We start from the raw sequence: 19,657 nt of genomic DNA, 5'->3' as shown, positions 1-19,657 counted from the left end.
GGAACCAAGGTCACTTAAAGCCTGAGGCCACAGTGGACCAAGTTGGCCAGTGCTTTGTCCCAGAACACTAAAATTTAGAGGATACAATAATTTTTCAAAATCACTTTTGAAGATTATACAGTTTTTTATTTGGTTATGTTTATTGTCAGCTCTCTCTCAGCAGCCTTTACACAACCAGGTATAACAGTTAGTAAGCCCAAATAATTGAAGTAAGAAACCACCAAATGCTGGTGTTTTTAGTAACACCCATCTATATGTTGTGTTTTTCTTTTCATTCAATTTAAAAGATTTTTTTTTTTTTTAAGTTGTGATTTTTTCTTTGACCTGTGGGTTAATTTCCAAATATTTAGGGTTATTTAACTTCCAAATATTTAGGGTTTTCCCAGATTTCTCTCTGTTGTGGATTTCTAGTTTCGGCTGTGGTCAAGCAACGTGCTTTATATGATTTCAGTCTTTTTAAATGTATCAAGACTTGTGTTATGGCCCAGCATGTGGTCTGTCCTGGAGAATATCCCGTGTGTACTTGAAAAGAATATATAATGTAGGTAGTTTTTGTTTTCTGCTTATTTTCTACAATATTGTAAACATTTTTGCATAGTGTCATTACTATAAAACATTTTCAAGAGGTTCTGATTGCTGCTTCAGGTGTTGGTATAAATACTTGGAGAAGTAGGTCCCAACAGAAAAGTACATAAGCTTTGAATCCGATATACTTGAATTTGTGTAGTAGTTTTTATTAGCACACCTTGATTAACTGTTCCTCAGAGCTGCAGTGGGGGAAAGGTAATTGCCAAAGGAAAAATGGGGTTTCGTTATTAGAAGACGGGGAAAGGAATGCCAGACAAGCAGAAATGACAGACGATTAATTCAATACTTACAGGGTTATTATAAAGCGTAAGTGAGAAAATAGCTGTAAAGTAATTGATGTCGTGCTGGGCACGTAGTTGGCGCTTGATAGAAACTCAGTTTTATTATGGTATATTCTTTATCGTTATTTTAAGCCATTAACATATTCTGAAATTACTTTTTGTGTCATAGACCCTGAGATGGTATTATGGCAAACTCCAGTACGTTATACATTTATTCTAAGAGCTTGTTTAGGATTATTGGAGAGAATAAAACAAATTAAGGCTTGGGTGCCATGAAGGAATTTTAGATGGGAAAGTACACTCTTATAGTCCATGCTTTTTCATTTTTCTTTCGTTCAGGTTGAAGTTTAAGCTCAGCAAAGACATAGCCCTCACTGTCGGCATTTATAATTTGGTCCAGAAGGCTTTCAGGCCTTCACCAATCAGGCTTTATCGGGAAACAAACGAGCCTGTGAAAACCAAGACCCGGACATTTAATGTAAACAACGGCAGTTTGCTTCTGCCCAGCGACACCAAGAGGTCCCAGGTAGATATGCCTTTACTGAATTTTTGTCCCGTTGACCGGTTAACAGGGAGCAGTTTTCTGATCAGCCTCACCAGTTAAATAACTTTTATGTGTACATCTTTCTAGCCAAGCTGTTGAAACAAAGACATTAGTCTATGAACTATGGCATCTAGACCAGTGGTCTTTTTTTTTTCCCCTCAATTATTTTGTTTTTAGTTACTACAAATTTAGGAAGATGTATTATGGAGCCTAAATTTTAGCATTTAAAAATTTTTTTTAAATTATCTTTATTGTGCTTTAAGTGAGCATTTTTTGAAAATAATATTTAAATGTGTTTTCAGGCAAGGTTTACACAGCAGTTTAGGTTTCCATTCAACAATTTCTATACAAGTTGTTCATTGTCATTGGTTACATACTTTACAATGCATATACATTCTCATTTCTGTTCTGGTTGTTCTGTTTACGTTAATCTAGTTTCCTTGCCCCCTTACGTTCTCATCTGGTTTTAAAGTAATTACTGGCCACATATAGGTGATTTTTTAAAGGAGCACAGTACTTATGGGTAATATTCATTATTTTTTGAGCCCATCTGTTATTTGGCTACAACGTAACCTCAGATTAGTTTTGGCTCAAGGTTTGAAGAGTATCTCAGGACAGTAGTCTCAGGGAGGCCTTCAGTGTCAACCAGTCCAGTAAGTCTTTTTTTTTTTTTAGGCATATGAGGTTCTGTTCCACATTTTCTCCCATTTTATGAGGGTCCATCTATTGTCACCCTTATTAGAACTGTTGGTACTGGTAGTTGGGCACCATCTGGTTCTTCTGTCTCAGGGTATATGAGGCCATGGTTTGTGTAGACTGTTTGTCCTGTAGACTAGTTTCTTCCTAAATTTTAGCATTTTAAAGGTAAAATAATATAAGCCCATATGTGCCCTATATATTATACTGAGACAGAGTGGCATAAGTACAATGAAATAAGAACTAAAAATTATTAAATTTTATTAATCCAGTGTCCAGAAAGTGCCTCATTCTGATTTAGTTCTTGTCTTCATAGAAGATAAAAATACAAGTGTATTTATTTAGCACGAAAAAATAGAACTATCAGCCAAATAAGAAAAAAGGAAACCTTACTATAACATTTAATTATAAATTATTTTTCTGAATAAGATATGTTGGTTTTCAGTGGTCTCTTGAGAGCTAGAAAGTTATATAAGGCCAGTGTTTGAAAAAGATGTCAGTGAAAACTTCAGGCCTTGTCCCAGAACCTACAGCTGTAAGGTATAAACAGTCTAATACCTCACTCAGGTACAGTTGCAGAAAATGCTTTATAGATAACTAGGGAGATGAGAACCTAGAGAAGGTTTGTTAGGTCTGAGGTAAACCTGTTTTGTTCAGGTAGAAATTTTTTTTTTGCCAAACCACGTTTTTCCTGTGGTTTAAAATGACACACATATGCCTTTCTTAACCGGAAACACAGACTTACAGTGCAGAACACTGTCTCCTCATCCTCTCAGCTGTGCTCACTCGGTAGAAGGATTTGACACCTAAAGTTAAAATCGAATGTGTCATCTTTTTTTTAATTAAGCAAAATGTGAGAGACGATTAGTTTTGCCTAAATTCAGGACGTAGAGGGATGAGCTAAGTGACTAAAATTAAATATTGATTTGATTTGACCCATGGGATGGTTTTTAAAACACAAATGTCAAGCCTCATGGTTTGCCCTGCTTTATGAAGGAGGAGAGAATAAGAAATTCCCTCTTCCATTTTGGAAGTGGCTAGTTTTCTGTATTGGAACATTCACAGGCAGTAGCTCTTCTGATCACTGAGTTTTTTTTTTTTTCCTTCTAAATTTTATTTATTTTGTCATTGTTGAGAGTATACACAATGAAACATCTGTCTTAGTTATCTAGTGCTGCTATGACAGAAATATTACAAGTGGATGGCTTTAACAAAGAAAATTTTTGTTCCCTCACAGTCTAGTAGACTGCAAGTCCAAACTCAGGGTGTCAGCTCTCGGGGGGGAAGGCTTTCTCTCTCTGTTGGCTCTGAAAGAAGGTCCTTGTCATCAGTCTTCCCTGGTCGAAGAGCTTCTCAGCACAGGGACCCCAGGTCCAAAGGATACGCTATTGTCCTAGCTCCTGTTTCTTGTATGGGGTCCCTTTGTCTCTCTGCTTGCTTCTCTCTTCCATATCTCAAAAGTGATTGGCTTAAATTATGGATGAATCTTGTAGATTGAGTTTATATAACTGCCACTAGTTCCATCTCATCAACCATATAGAAATAGGATTTGCAACACGTGGGAGAAATCACATTAGATGATAAAATGGTAGACAGTCATGCAATAGTGGGAATCATGACCTAGCCAAGTTGACAAATGTTTTAGGGGGACACAATTCAATCCATCTAAAAAAAAAAAAAAATTTTTTCTTTTAATCAATTCAACAATTTCTTCATGTATAATTTAGTGACATTGATTACATTCTTCAAGTTATGCAACCATTCCCACCCACCTTTTAAGAGTTGTTCATTCCTCAGTAACATAAACTCATTGCCCCGTAAGGTTCCTGTCTAATCTTTTGAATTGTTGTCATCAATTTGATCCCATATAGATAGTTCTTAAAATAGCATAATGCTCAAGGCGGACCTTTTTTACTAGTTAAGCTAAACTGTTGTTTGGTTTTAAGAAGACTTGAGGGGATATTTTTGGTTTAAGGTTTCAAGATTATCTTAGGACCATAGTTTGAGGAGCTCATCTATCCTCCATAGCTCTAGAAAGTCTAGAGTCCATGAGAATTTGAAATCCTGTTCTGCATTTTTCACCTTTTGATTAGGATTCTTCTATGGAATCTTCCCTCAAAATGTTCAGTAATGGTAGAAGGGCACCATTTGCTTCTGGTCTCCCGGCAGAGGACGCAGTTGTTTATGGAGGCAATTAGCCACACGTTCCATATCCTCCTGTTCTGACTCTCCTTCTTCCTCTGTTGATCCAGGTGAATAGAGACTAATTGTTGTGCCCTGGATGGCCGCTTGCAAGCTTTTAAGACCCCAGGTACTACCCAACAAACTAGGAGGTAGAACAAAAGCACTAAACATGTTATTAGGCCAAAACATAAAATAACACTTAAAAAGAGTGTGCATCTTTGTTCAGGTAGACGCATGAGACTACACGGGCAGCTCCTGTCTGGAGGTGGGTTAAGAAGGCAGAAAGGGATAGGAGCTGGCTGAATGGACACGGGAAACCGGGGTGGAAAGGAGGAAATGTGTGGTCACATTATAGAGATTGCAATTAGGGTCACATAACAACATGTGTATAAATTTTTGTATGAGAAATTAACTTGAGCTGTAAACTTTCACTTAAAGCACAATAAAAAGAAAAAATGGTATTCGGCCAGTTAACTAGGATGTCCTGAGAAACGATGACCCTAAACCTCCAAACCAAGGTACCAAATCCGATGAGTTGTTTCATTGTACATAAGCCGGCTCAGGAGCCACTCTTTTTTTTTTTTTGTCCTTGTTGTAAATGTATCTGTCGTACAACTTTTGCCAATTCAACTTTTCACAGCTGTACAACTTACTGACGGAAATTACAATAATAAGCTGTGCAACCCTACCCTTAATCAATGTGATTTTTCCATTACCATTAGCCACTCTTTTCCCCATCCTTCCCAACCCTGGTAACCACTAATAAACTTTGGTCTCTATAAATTTGCCTTTTCTTGTCTCTTCATAAAAGTGAGATCATACAATATTTGTCCTTTTGTGCTGGGCTTATTTCGCTCAGCATAATGTCTTCAAGCTCCATCCATTCTGTGGCATATATCAAGACTTCATTTCTCCTACTGGCTGAGTAGTATTCCATTGTATGTGTGTAGCGCATGTTGTTTATCCATTTATCTGTTGATGGGCATTTAGGTTGTTTCCACCTTTTGGCTATTGTGAATAGTGCTGCAGTGAACATCGGTGTACGAGGCTCTTTTTGAGTCTTTTTTCTTTTGGGTATATACCTAGGGGTGGAATTACTGGGTCATATGGTCGTTCTGGGGCCCTGGTGGCGCAGTGGTTAAGCATGCGGCTGCTAACCAAAAGGTCAGCAGTTCGCATCCACCAGTTGCTCCTTGAAAACCCTATGGGGCAGTCCTACCCTGTCCTGTAGGGTCATTATGAGTCGGAATCGACTTGACGGCAACAGGTCTATTATTTTTTTTAATGGTAGTTCTATTTTTAGTTTTTTGAGGAACCGCCGCACTGTTGTCCACAAAGGCTGTGCCATTTTTCATTCCTACCAGCAATGGATGAGAGTTCCAGTTTCCCCACATCCTTGCTAATGTTTATTTTCGGGTTTTTTTTATCTTAGCCATCCTAGTGGGAGTGAGATGGTATCTCATTGTGGTTGTGATTTGCATCTTTCTGCTGAGCATCTTTTCATGTGTGCGGTGCCCATTTGAATGTCCTCTTTGGTGAAATGTCTTAAAATCCTTTGCCCACTTTATGATTGGGTTGTCTTTTTGTTGTTGTTGAAGTTTTATATACATTTTGGTCATTAGATTTTTGGTCATTAGATTCTTGTTGAATATGTGGTTTCTGAAGATATTTTCCCAGTTGGTAGCTTGTCTTTTCACACTTCCGGTAAAGTCTTTGAACAAAAGTTTTTAATTTTTATGAGGTCTCATTTATTTATTTTGTCTTTTGCTGTTTGTGTTTTTGTTGATATATTAGATATCCCACTGTTGAAAGCCAGGCCTGACAGCATTGCCCCTGCTTTTTCTAAGAATTCTGAGTTTGTTTATTCATGCAATGTGCCCGAAAAAACCTAAAGGCGTCTTACGTTATTATGGAAACCCAGATCTGACTCTGGTGCTGTTGCTAGTTGTGTATCCAGGGTCAAAAGGCAAACATTAAAGCTTAGAAGTAATATTTATGTGTCTGTGTCTGCTTCCCGCACTAACTGGGACTAGCACAGCGTCTGAAGTAGGCCCTCTCATTCAACAGATAGGCAGGTTTGAGCATATTAATGGAGTCCAGGTGGCGTGGTAGTTAAAGTACTCAGCTCCTAACCAGAAGTTTGGCCAGCTGCTCAGCAGGAGAAAGATGTGGAAGTCTACTTCTGTAAAGATTTCTAGGCTTGGAAATCCTGTGGGCAGTTCTGCTCTGTCCTACTGGGTCACTTTGAATTGGAATCAACTTGATGGCAGCGAGTTTGGTGTTTGGTTTTGAGCATCTTGTGTTAAATATGGCCTCGGGGCTGGGAGCTCAGTGCCTGTTCAGCGGTGAGGAAAAGAATAAATAGTTGAAGAACATGGCCTTTGGCACCGGACAGGTCTGGGTTTAAGGCCCAGTTCAGTTACATAACTTGGAGCAAGTTACCCAACCATTGAGCCTCCGCTCATTCATCTCTAAAACAGGGTTTTTAAGGTCTACTTTATAGGGTTGTTCCAGAAGGTAAACTAGGGACAGGTATAAAGTACCTGCAGGTACTAGGTAAATGCCCATTCCTGTTGGAGGAGAAATCTTTAGTTGGCCGTCTTCCCGCTCCTTAGAAGAGAGCTGACTCTAACTTGCTGTGTCGTGTGGCAGCCATTTGTTGTCTCCATGTAGCCTCTCTTTGTGGCCCCTAGTTTTTCCCTATTTTAGAGCTATGGGGAGCCCCTAGGTAACACAAACAGTTAAGTGCTTGGCTGCTAACTGAAGGATTGTAAGTTCAAGTCCACCCACAGGTGCCTTGGAAGAAAGGCCTGGCAATCTCCTTTCAAAAGATCAGCCATTGAAAACCCTATTGAGCACACTCCTACTCTGACACACATGGGGTCATCATGAGTCGGAGTCAGCATGATGGTAACTATCTTTATTTTATTTAAAGAGCTATGGGAGTCGTCAGATTGTACTAGAGAAAGAAGAAACAGAGCAGCTAAAACGGTTTGATGAACCAGGTTTGACTCTCATCGGTTTCAAGCCCTTGATCATGCTGAAGAAGCACCATTACCTGAAGCCCTCCCTGTTTGTGTACCCCGAGGAGTCCCTGGTGAACGGTAGGTGCCTAGATGAGGGCTGAACGAGTGGCTCTGACCCAAAATGCAGTCTGTGGAGCAGTGTTTCCCAAGGTGCTGCTTGGAAACTGTTACAGGAGATGTTGATGGGATATTTGGAAATGTTTCATGCTCAAATAAATTCTGGAAAAACTGGACTAACCAAAGTTAAAGAGGTTTCTTGACGACCTTTAATTTGTGTATCTCCAGGAGGGGCATATGGAATTTAGCTTTTTTTTTTCTTCCAAAGGTATTTCCTGTGGAATTCTTTCTTTGAGGCATCAGATAGAAAGTAAATATACGTACACACACGACAGGCTTCTTCCCCAGAGTTGGCATTTAAAGATGATGTGAACTCCGCCTCTGTGCTTATTTGTGCTGCCCAGACCTGTTTTCCTCTGTGCCACAGCTAATGAATGCCTTGGATCTGACCTGAGTGGTTTTCACAAGCAGTCCAGGCCCATGTCATTAGCCTAATGTCAGTAGAAAGTGAACAGACACTAATAATTCGTTCTCCTTCATGGAATGTTTGAGGCTTCCAAAGCTCTTATTCCTTTCCTTTGTCTTCTTCTCTAGGATTCTCCCCCACTTTCCCCTCAGCTCTGGGGCCATCACCCCTTGTCTGTTGTAAGCTCTTTTAAGAAAATGGAAAAGAAATTGTAGGCTTATAACATGGGTTAAGAGGGAAGAAAGGCAGTGACATCTTTAGGACATAGACCACTGGGACCTTTGTTTTCCAGGGAGCACAGCCCTGTTCAGTGCTCTGCTCACGAAATGTCTGGAGAAGGAGGTGATGGCAGTCTGCAGATACATACCCCGCCACAACAGCCCACCTTATTTTGTGATGTTGGTGCCCCAGGACGAGGAACTGGATGACCAGAAAATTCAGGTGACTCCCCCAGGTATGTGGATGTTCAGGGGTTCTAAGCTTTGTCCAAGCTTTGGAATCACTCAGACCTATTGAGTGGTGCCTGGAAAGTGGATATTTTTAAGGTTTCACAGGTGAATTTGATGCATAGCCAGGTAAGGCCACCAGATATGGTTGTGCAGTAGACAACATGCACAACTGTACGAGTCAGTACTGCAGCCAGGGTTGAGCATTGACTCTTTAGGGACTGTTTGCAGGTTAGTGGCACAAGTTCTTGGGGCCTCACTGCCAACACCTTCTTTCCAAAAACCATTGTTTGGCCTCCTTGAGGTGTTTAATGTTTGGTTTATCTTCTGTATATGCCAAGGCAGTGGAGAGACTGGGTTTTGAGGTCAGAGTTGACTTTGCTTTATGCAATGTATCTGAAAGCTTTCTTTTGTTTCAGGCCCATCCCTGCCACTTATTAACTTGCCAGCTTGGGCAAGTCATTTAATCCTTCTGTTTACATCCCTCATCTGCAAAAACAGGAATACTGGGACACCTTTCTCTCAGATTGTTTTGCATTTGAAATAAATGTACAAGTGCCTAGCACAAGTAGTCAACAGATGGTACCTTTCTTTCTTCTTTAGCCATGCTAATAAAACTTGATAAAGTAACTCTTTCAGTATAATATATTGAAAAAAATGACCATTTCTGGTTATCAGAGTACTCAGGGGTAGGTTTGTATATCAGGTATTCAGTTAGTTATTGAGTTATTAAGTTAGTTATTTGGTTCCAAATTCACCCTGCCGTGCTCTGTGCTGCTGGGGCGGGGACCAGAGTCCCAGTTTTGCCTTTGCTAGCCATTAGGCTCTGTCAGTAGGGGGTGCTAGAGGGACCCTATAGGGCAGAGGAGGGATAGGGGCTTGCCCCTACCTGTTTGCCTACCGCTCCTGTCAGTATTGTGGGTTCCAGTCTTCAGGTGTTTCAGTACCTCTTGTTTCAGTAACTGGAACAAGATAATACTTTACTCTTGACTTTCAATTTGTGGTGGAGGATCTGGGAAAAAGGAGACGGGCTGGACTTACCAGACCCTTAAGCTCAGAGGAGGGCTCCTGGACTGGGGCTGACTCCCTGAGGAAGGGTCAGGGACATCACCCAGCTCAGGATGGATCAAAAAAGCTGGGAACTGGAAGCCACTGCCGTTGCAAAACGAAAGGCCCGTGGTGGAGCATTACTGACAGGAACAGTCACCATACAGGATGGAATATGTCCCTTCTTTCCTCCCCCTGCCTTCCAGCCTCCTCTGGAGATTTCGGAGGGAGTCTGTTCGGCAGAAGCTAACGGGAGGCAGCTAGTAAAGGAGGAATGGAGTTCGTACGGACCACAGCTCCAGCACCACAGGGCATAGATGGGTGAATTTGGATCTGAGAGAGAAATGACAGCTTAGTAAGTGACACACTTCGTTAAATTGAATCTTAGGAGACCATATCTTTCTACTTCAGGCTTCCAGCTTATGTTCCTACCCTATGCTGATGATAAACGGAAGGTGCCCTTTACTGAAAAAATCTTGGCAAACCCAGAGCAGGTAGACAAGATGAAGGCTATTGTTCAGAAGCTCCGCTTCAGTTACAGGTGAGTACCGGGTCAATCTGAGGCTTTCTTCTGAAGTGCCTCCTAACTGGAAAGTGTTATTGAAAAGTCAAGTTAGGCATAGAGCAGCAGAATGCAATTTTATTCCTTTCAGCTAACTGATGGATTATTACGCTGATAGATATGGAAGGTGGAAGCCCTTGTTATATTGAAGACTCTAGGATTGTGCCACATGCTGACAGCTCATCAACCTGTTGTGCTGGGCTTAGAAATCTAGATTTGTGAGTTGAGAATGTTCAGGAAAGTAGCAGTAAAGGGGCAACTTAGTCTGCCTTCTCCCTGGTTATGTTGTTGTCACAGAGTGAGGGAAAGTAAATAAATGCAATGTAAATTGTTACAGGCTTAGAAGAATGATTATATGACAAAAATCATTCCCTCTCAGATCCTGTAAGATGTGATTCCAAACATCGTTTGTTTTTCACCTTCCAGCATTTGTCTTAGGCTATTTTTCTATACCTCTGGGTAACGGGACACCTTCCCCCACCAAAATGTAGCCTCCTGGGTCCCTGTGTTGAGGAATGAAAGATACAGCATCGTTGAGAGTTTTACCATGTGCCAGACACTGTTCTAGGTACAGTGCCAACATTATGTCATTTATTCTTCGTAAGAACCCATTTTACAGATGAGGAAACTGAAGCTTCAAGGAGTGAGGCAGCTTATGCAGACTCACCCAGCTGGAAAGAGATTGAGCCAGTATTCAAATCTAGGTCTGCCTGACTCTAGGCTCATACTCTTTTTACTCCCATGCTGCCGCTGGGTATGTGAAGAAAGAGTACTCAGGCCCAGTATCCTCCCCACTCCCCCCACCCCTCCTCTGTCTAGACCTTCCCTGCACTTATATGGCCCTAACTCCTCCATTTCTATCTCTTCCCATAACTTCCAGTGACAGGTGTGCAGGTATTGTTTTGCTTTTAAATCAACTTTTAGATCTCTAGCATCAGGCAATAAATTGAAAATTGGAAAGACAAGATTCCCAACTGTTTTACTCTGGGTATTTTTCTCAGGTGACCTTGGATCTGTGTTACTTCAGTTGGGCTTATTTAATTTTATTTTTAAAATGTTTACATTTTTATTTACTGTTGTTATTTTTTTAATAGACTGATTTTTTGAACAGTTTTAGGTTAATAGAAAAATCATGCAGGAAGCACAGAGAGCTCCCATGTTCCTCCTCTCCCCTCTGCACACTGTTTTTCCTATTGACATCTTAACATTGTTGTTGCTAAGTGTCGTCTTGTCACTTCCAACTCATAGCCACCCTATGTACAACAGAACGAAACACTGCCAGGCCCTGCACCATCCTTACAATCATTATTATGCTTGAGCCCATTGTTGCAGCCACTGTGTCAATCTATCTTGTTGAGGGTCTTCCTCAAATCTGCTTTACCAGGTGTGATCTCCTTCTCCACGGACTGATCCCTCCTGATAACATGTCCAAAGTATGTGAGACGAAGTCTCGCCATCCTCACTTCTAAGGAGCCTTCTGGCTGTACTTCCAAGACAGTTTGTTAGTCTTGCGTTTATGAGGTACATTTGCTACAATTGATGAACCAGTATTGCCACGTTATTATTAATTATAGTTCACTTTTTGTGTTGTACAGTCCCGTAGGTTTTGATAAATACATAATGTCATGTGCCCACTATTACAGTATCATACAGAATGGTTTCATTGCCTGGAAGATCCTCTGTGTTCCACCAGTTCGCCCTCCTCCCAACAACCACTGATCTGTGTACTGTCTCTATAGTTGCCTTTCCCAGAATGGCATATAGTTGGAATCACACAGTACGTAGCTTTTTCAGATTGGCTTCTTTCATTTAGCAGTATGCATTTAAGGTTCCTCTGTCTCTTTTCGTGGCTTGAAAGCTCATTTCTTTTTTTAGATTTTTGTTGTTGAGAATACACACAGGAAAACAATGCACCATTCAGTGACATTGATTACATTCTTTGACTTGTGTAACCATTATTTTCTGAGTTACTCCTCGCCCATTGATATAACCTTACTGCCCCCAAAGGTTCCTGTCTAATCTTTTGAGTTGGGGTTGTCAACTTGATCCTATATAGATAGATCTTAAAAGAGCATAATGCTTAAGGCAGACATTCTTTGCTAGTTAAGCTGAACTACTCTTTGGTTTTAAGAAGACTTCAGGAGGTATTTTTGGTTTAAGGTTTAAAGATTATCTCAGGATAATAGTTTAGGGGGTTCATCTAACCTCCATGGCTCCAGAAAATCTGGATTCCATGAGAATTTGAGATTATGTTCATCATTTACCCCCTTTTGATCAGGATTCTTCTGTGGAATCTTTGATCAAAATGTTCAGTAATGTACCCAGGGACCATCCAGTTCTTCTGGTCTCACGGCAGAGGACACAGTTGTTCATGGAGGCAATTAGCCACACATTCCATTTCCTCCTCCTATTCCTGACTCTTCTTCCTCCTTTGCTCCAGTAGAATAGAGACTAATTGTTGTGTCTTGGATGGCTGCTTGCAAGCTATTAAGACCCCAGGCACTACTCAGTGAACTAGGAGGTAGAACAGAAGGACTCAAGATGTTATTAGGCCTATTAATTACTGTGATGTTCCATGAAGCATGACCCTAACCCTCCAAACCAAGGAACCAAATCCCATGAAGTGTTTGGTTGTACATAGGAAACCCTGGTGGTGTAGTAGTGAAGAGCTATGGCTGCTAGCCAAAAGGTTGGAGTTGGGATCCACTATGCACTCCTTGGGAACCATACTCTGTCCTATAGGGTTGCTGTGAGTTGGAATTGACTGGACGGCAATGGTTTTTTTTTTTGGTCCTTTTGCCAATTCAGCTTTTTACAGGTATACAACTTATTGACAGCAATGCAGTAATTGGCTCTGCATTCTTGCCCTTTACCAATGTGATTTTTGTTTATTTTGTATTACTGGATAATGACAGTTTGTTTATCCATTCACCTATTAAAGGACATCTTGGTTGCTTCCAATTTTTGGCAATTATAAATAGCACTGCTGTAAGCATTCATGTGCAGGACTCATTGGTTGATTGCTTTTTTAACAGGAGTGACAGCTTTGAGAACCCAGTGCTGCAGCAACACTTCAGGAACCTGGAGGCCTTAGCTTTGGATTTGATGGAGCCCGAACAAGCAGTAGATTTGACGTGTAAGAAAGTTTTGACTGAGTTGAGAGGAGTTCTTTTCAGGGAGGCCGTATTGATTCTACCCTGGACTGGTAACGGGGATATATGACCTAGCACTCTCCAAAGATGCACCCTAATCCTCCAGACCATCTTCTGTTGGAGAGACTCTCTAGGCCAGTTTAGGCTACCTGGGAAAGGCTTTGTCTGTGGTTCTGCAGTGAGAGGAGGAGTGAGTGTTAGGCTTCTGAAGTCTGCCTTTAAACTAGGCCAGCCCATGAGGACGTGTTGGTGAATGTAACATTTACTGAGTGCTCACTGCCAGACGCTGTTGGCTCGTGTGTTGACTCATTAACTCTCATAGCTCTGAGGTGGGGGCTGATCTTACCCCTCTTTTACAGAATAACGGGGTACAGAGAATGCAGTGATTAGCCCAGGGTACTCAGCCAGTAAGTGGTGGGTGTCAGTTAGGAATCAATCCACTGGGTCCAGCCCTTGCTCTGAACCACGATGCTTAATGTTCTGCTGGCCAGACCAGCTGCCTCCTCGCCGGCCCTTCCCCCGTCCTCGCCCCACCCAGCAGTTAGGTGCTGTCTTCTCTGCTTCCTGTAAAGTTGGAATTGGACAGGAAGTCGGGGCTCACAACTCACCAGGTCACTCTTCGTGTACTTTGATGTTCTAGTGCCGAAGGTTGAAGCAATGGATAAAAGACTGGGCTCCCTGGTGGATGAGTTTAAGGAGCTGGTCTACCCACCAGATTATAATCCCCAGGGAAAAACTATCAGACGAAAACAAGGTGAGGAGCTGGGTGTGGATGCTGAGTGGGTTCGTTTAAGAAGTTGCCTTTGTGGTCTTATCACAGAGGATAATTTCCTTTCATAAATTACTCTGCGTGCTCACACACACACATATTTCAGCACAAACGGCATAGTGTTCATGTCATTGCCTAGCTTGCTCTTTTGTTACTCAGTTGCACTTGTTGAACAGTTTTTATCTCTGCACTTGCCCATTGACCTCATTAAAAATAAGGCTGTAGGGCTTTGTTGAGTAGGTGTGGCCTGTACTGATGGCTGTGCTGCAGGGAACACTCTGAGTGTGTGTCAGGAGACCCTTAGGGTGGATTCCGAGGGGGGCGGCGGGGGGGATTGCTGGGTCAAGGGGTAGACACCTAAAGTTCTTCTGCTAAGAATTGCCAGGTTGCCTCCGAGAAAGCGATACTGTTGACACCCTAGCCTTTCAGAAAGGATGACTGCGCTTCCCTCCTCCCTCACCAGTCCTGGACTTTGTATACGTTTACATTTTTTCACAAAAATGATAGAGGGAAAATTACATCTTGATTTGCGATTTTCCAATTACAAGATGTAATTTTGACGTTTGTATGTGTATATATTTTATAATGCATTTGCTGTTACTGAGAATGACATATTTTTCTTCTGTGAACTTCCCGTTAATGGCGTTTATCTATTTTTTTCTACTGAAGTGTTCTTTTTCTTATTGTGACTGTTATTCTTCTCAGGAAAGCACGTGTGTTCCTCCTCATTTTGGAATGCAAGTTCTGGCTTAGGGTGTCATCTTTTTGGCTCTCTTTGGTCAAAAATAGCCACATTTGAGCCTTGCTTGCCTAACAGATCTATGAGGAAATGTAGCTGTAAGAGGTTAGCTTGGCGATCATGGTGCTGTCCTCCTTTTGCATCAGAAGTGACTCTCGTAGTGCCCTGTGTGTACTGCCGGCATAGCTCTTCACACGCTGTACACGACTCAGTGATTTACTAGTGTAGCTCACTCAGCCTGCATGTTCCTGTTGCCTAGCACAGTGCCCAGGTACATACACAGGTGTTCTGTGTGAAGGGAGGAAGGGGGGCGGAAAAGAAGGAAGGAACGAACGACTTGCTTACCCAGAGCAAGCAAAGTTTTGGGTAAACTGATGGCATTCATACTAGTCCTAACTCCCTCCTGTGGTTTTACACTTAAATGATATTGCCTTATCAACACACCTCTCTTCCCCACGATGTTGTAGGCACATGCCATAGCTCTGTGGCAACGGTCAGCTGCAGCCCAGGTCGTATGGGTGCCCCATGCAGGGCAGCTGCAGTGCCTCTGGTAGCATTACAGTCACTCCTCCTGCACTTTTCCCCCAGATGATGAAGGTTCTAGAAACAAAAGGCCCAAGGTGGAGGTATCTGAAGAGGAGCTGAAGGCCCACATCACCAAGGGCACGCTGGGTAAGCTCACTGTGCCCGTGCTGAAGGAAGCCTGTAGGATGTGCGGGCTGCAGGGCGGGGTGAAGAAGCAGGAGCTGCTGGATGCACTCACCAGGCACTTCCAGGAGGGCTGACCAGGCTGCACCCCCAGCCCCCCTTCCACAGTGTAGCCGGGCAGCCTGGTGTGTTCTCACCAGTGGAAACAGGTTTCTCCTGAGCCAGGAAGAATCTGCCTGACAGAAGCCCGGGGTCTTGGTTTATGGGGCTTTCCGTTGCTGTGGAGACAGTGTAGCCCTCTAGTTTGCTGTGCCTTACTCTGCTGTCTGAATAAAGAGCCTTTCCTTTGTACTATATGCTGTTGTTTAATGTGAAAGAGAAAGATTTGTTTGCCTTGCATCCAAAGATCATTTGCCGTTGGCTCTTAGCCTGATATTCTCTTCCCTTGAGGACACACATATTATCACAATGGAAACAAATATAAACGGGTAGGCGTGCGTGACAGTCAAGGACAGGTGAACATACTTCAAGATTATCTTCTTCCGACCCTCTGTCCTCCTACCTGTTTGCTTCTAAATGTGTCATGTTAAGGTCTAAAAATCAAATTTCAGAAGCGGTACAAATGCAGCCTTCTAATTCTGGTGCCATTTGCTTCATGAATAAACAGCAGCCCCCCCCCACCCCATCTTGCATTCCTCTTATGTGACATTCAAGTATATGAAGATGTACTTAAATACATTTTCTATTGCCTTGATAATTTGAGTTCCAATATAAGAGTGTGGTATAATGAATTACTTAACATGGCCCTTCTAGCCATAGTCTTTGTGACTCACACACAATGATTGAGCTGGACCATGCAAATAAGGTATATGGAACCCCAATGAAGGGATCAGTCAGTTTTGCCATCCCACTAGGCTTAAAATGAGTTATCCCAGAGGGAGGAGGAGAGGATCTCTACCACCACCAAGAAAGAAGAGCCAGGAGTGGTGTGCATCCTTTGGACCCCAGATCCCTGTGCTGAGAAGCTCCCGGAACCAGGAGACTGAGAGAGCTGCAACACCAAAGATGGCAAGAAATGGTGGCAGGAGAGGTAGGAGACTGTCAGATGGGGCGTTACGCTTCCCAGCCCACGGAGTGAGACAGCTGAGCACCTTCAGACAGAGGGCTTACCAGCAGAGTGGGGTGCCTTGGGGGATCCATCAGCAGAGCTAAAAGAGCTTTGTAACACTTGCCCAAGCAGGGCAAGAGGTCGAGGGGCCAGAGAGAGGTGTACCTGGGGGCACAGGTGACAAGAGGCTGTCCTGATGGAAAACCCGTATCCTGAGCGTTCCTGAGCCTGAATTGTAACCACTTACTTTCCTAATAAACCCCGTAATTGTATTATCTGTGGGTTCTGTGTGGCCACTGTAATGAATTACCAAACTCAGCAGAGAAATGGAGTGTGCCACGGGAGGGACAGATGGTGTCAGAATTGGTAAAAATGGTGGAGAGAGTACGTCTGATCTTAGCTTCATAGGAATTGGCCTTGGGCTTTTTTTCTTGATTCTCCTTCCCCCTTGTGAAGTTAAAGGAAGTTAGATGCCTCCGTCACAACATTTTTACAAAGAGAAATGAAAGATGATTTCTCTTATTTATCAGGGGGGCTATAGGAAGTTCAAGATGAGGAATGACCCTAGCTAGTACTGAAAGGGAAGAGAAGTGGAGGGTCTTTTCCTTGGGTTCTTTGTCCCCTCACTCCCCTACCCTCCATTACTTCCCTGCTGCTTTTGCATGCATGTGAGGTGATTGAAAATACCATGGCTTGGGTTACGCACACTTTAGTCCTCAAAGTGACATCTTTGCTTTTTAACACTTAAAAGAGGTCTTTTGCAGATTTGTCCAGTGCAACACATTGTTTGATTTCTTGACTGCTGCTTCAATGGGCATTGATTGTGGATTCAAGTAAAATGAAATCCTTGACAACTTCAATCTCTTCTCCGTTTATCGTGATGGTGCTTATTGGTGCAGTTATGAGGATTTTTGTTTTATGCTGAGGTGTAATCCATACTGAAGGATATATTCTTTGATCTTCATCAGCAAGTGCTTCAAGTCTTCCTTGCTCTCAGCAAGCAAGGTTGTGTCATTTCATACTGCAGGTTGTTAACGAGTCTTCTCCACTCCTGATGCGACATTCTTCATACAGTCCGAGTTTCTGGATTATTTGTGGAGCATACAGATTGAGTATGGTCAAAGGATACAGCCCTGACACACACCTTTTCTGATTTTAAACCACTCAGTATCCCCTTGTTCTGTTCGAACGATTGCCTCATTCTATGTACAGGTTCCGCATGAGCACAATTAAATGTTCTGGAGTTTCCACTCTTCACAATGTTATCCATAATTTGTTATGATCCACAGTTTAATATGTATGCATAGTCAATAAAACACAGGTAAACATCTTCATCTCACATACTTTGGACGTGTTATCAGGAGGGACCAGTCCCTGGAGAAGGACATCATGCTTGGTAGAGGGTCAGTGAAAAAGATGACCCTCAGAAAGATGGATTGACATAGTGGCTGCAACAATGGTCTGAAGCATAATGATTGAGAGGATGGTACAGGACCGGGCAGTGTTTTGTTCTGTTGTACATAGGCTTGCTATGAATTGGAACCAAATCAATGGCACCTAACAACAACAGACATCTTTCTAGTATTCTTTGCCTTCAGCCAAGCTCCATCTCACATCAGCAATTATATCCGTTCCACATCCTCTTTTGAGTCCGGCTTGAATTTCTGGTAGTTCTCTGTCGGTATACTGCTGCACCTGTTTTTATCTTCACCAAAATTTTACTTGCATGTGGTATTAATGATACTGTTTGATAATTTCCACATTCTGCTGGATTACATTTTTTTTGGAATGGGCACAAATATTGATCTCTTCCAGTCAAGTTCGCCAGGTAGCTGTCTTCCAAATTTCTTCACATAGACAGGTGAGCACTGCCAGCATTGCATCCATTTGTTATAACATCTCAATTGGCACTCGATATCCCGGAGCCTTGTTTTTCCGTCAGTGCCTTCAGTGCAGCTTGGACTTCCTCCTTTATTTCAATTGGTTCTTTACCATTTGGTACCTCCTGAAATGGCTGAACGTCCACTAATCTTTTTGGTACAGACTGTGTATCCCTTCCGTCTTCTTTTGATGGGTCCTGCGTCATTCAGTATGCCCATCCAAGAACTCTTTGCTGTTGGTTCTGACTCATAGCGACCCTCTAGGACAGAGTAGATCTGCCTCATAGGGTTTCCTAGGAGTGCCTGGTGGATTTGAACTGGTGACTTTCCAGTTAGCAGCCAAGCTCTTAACCATTGCACCACCAGGGCTCCATTTTGCCCATAGAATCCCTCAATATTACAACTCGAGTCTTGACCCACCCCGAGGCACCTGGGAAGACATGCCTGGCAATCTGCTTGCGAAAGGGCACACCCCTGACAATCCTGTGGAGCGATTCCACTCTACACATGCAAGGTTGTCGGGAGTCAGAACCAACTTGACAGCAACTAACAACAAATACTTGAGGAGCCACAAGGACTTTTCAGCCTTTTAGTTTGAGCCCAAAGTGTCCTTGAATATATTATTACAACTTTGACTACATTGTGCATGAGAGCCAGTCCTACGTGGGATTTACTCCTTTGCTCTCACAGGCAGCTGTCAGCATGTCAGATCAGCTGGTGGGCCCTGCCAGCACGTGGGGTTCTTCATTGTCCTGCAGTTTTTTGACTTGACCATATTTATTGCTGTTTTGGCAAGACATCCTTACCCTTTTACCTCCTGTACACACACTTTAGTTATCTACTACTGTGTTAACAAACTACCCTAAAAACCATTGGTGTAAAACATTATCTCTCACCATTCCCGTGGGTGAGTATTTGGGAGGGGAGTGGCTGGGTGGTTCTGAAGTGTCATGAGGTTGCATTCCCGATGTTGACCAGTGCTGTGGTAACCAGACGGCTGGACTGAGGCTGGTGGGTCCATGTGCTGGGAGGCTCATGCCCACGGCTGGCAAGTTGGCGCTAGCTGTTGGTTGGAGGACTTAGGTCCCCTCCACAGGCCTTCATAACTTGGCAGCGGACTTCTTTGCGCATAGCCAGGGAGCAGTGAAGGGAGGGCTGCAATGTCTTTTAGGAATCTTTGGAAGTCACGTTACTTCTCCTGTACTCTATGGGTCACACAGCCAGGTCTGAAGCAGTGTAGACTACACAGGGGCACGAATACCAAGAGGTGAAGACCACTGGAGGCCATCTTGAAGGCTGGCTACCACAGGGCATCATGGAGAACATTGACTTATTACTTTTAATTTTGCTCCTATAAGATTATTTCTTCGGAATTAAGAGGCACATACCTGATTTTTCAAAATGTAGCTTATTAGTTCAACATTAATAAGGAACGGGGGGTACTTAGTTCTTGGAGCAAGCTCC

General features: G+C 42.7%; 1 protein-coding gene across 6 annotated transcripts in view; it reads left to right on the top strand.

Annotated features, from left to right (window-relative positions):
• XRCC6 (X-ray repair cross complementing 6) overlaps window positions 1-18,980 on the top strand; it is a 39,864-nt gene extending 20,884 nt beyond the window's left edge. For 5 of the 6 annotated variants that reach the window (XM_023559885.2, XM_010599303.3, XM_003419814.4 and 2 more), the window contains 7 exons: window positions 1,209-1,395; window positions 7,229-7,397; window positions 8,135-8,296; window positions 9,747-9,876; window positions 12,933-13,033; window positions 13,690-13,803; window positions 15,146-15,559. In XM_023559885.2, the coding sequence (XP_023415653.1) occupies window positions 1,209-1,395; window positions 7,229-7,397; window positions 8,135-8,296; window positions 9,747-9,876; window positions 12,933-13,033; window positions 13,690-13,803; window positions 15,146-15,342 (1,060 nt within the window). In that variant the 3' untranslated portion in view covers window positions 15,343-15,559. Of the gene's footprint in view, window positions 1-1,208; window positions 1,396-7,228; window positions 7,398-8,134; window positions 8,297-9,746; window positions 9,877-12,932; window positions 13,034-13,689; window positions 13,804-15,145; window positions 15,560-16,119 lie in introns of those variants that run through there. The other variant, XM_064283444.1, reaches the window with a different exon arrangement.
• The last annotated feature ends 677 nt before the right edge of the window (window positions 18,981-19,657 follow it).

Source organism: Loxodonta africana, chromosome 4 (genome assembly GCF_030014295.1).
Source record: "Loxodonta africana isolate mLoxAfr1 chromosome 4, mLoxAfr1.hap2, whole genome shotgun sequence".
In the NCBI taxonomy this organism is placed as follows: domain Eukaryota; kingdom Metazoa; phylum Chordata; class Mammalia; order Proboscidea; family Elephantidae; genus Loxodonta; species Loxodonta africana.
Note: the sequence above shows the minus strand (reverse complement) of the source record. Positions and strands in the feature narration are given on the sequence as shown.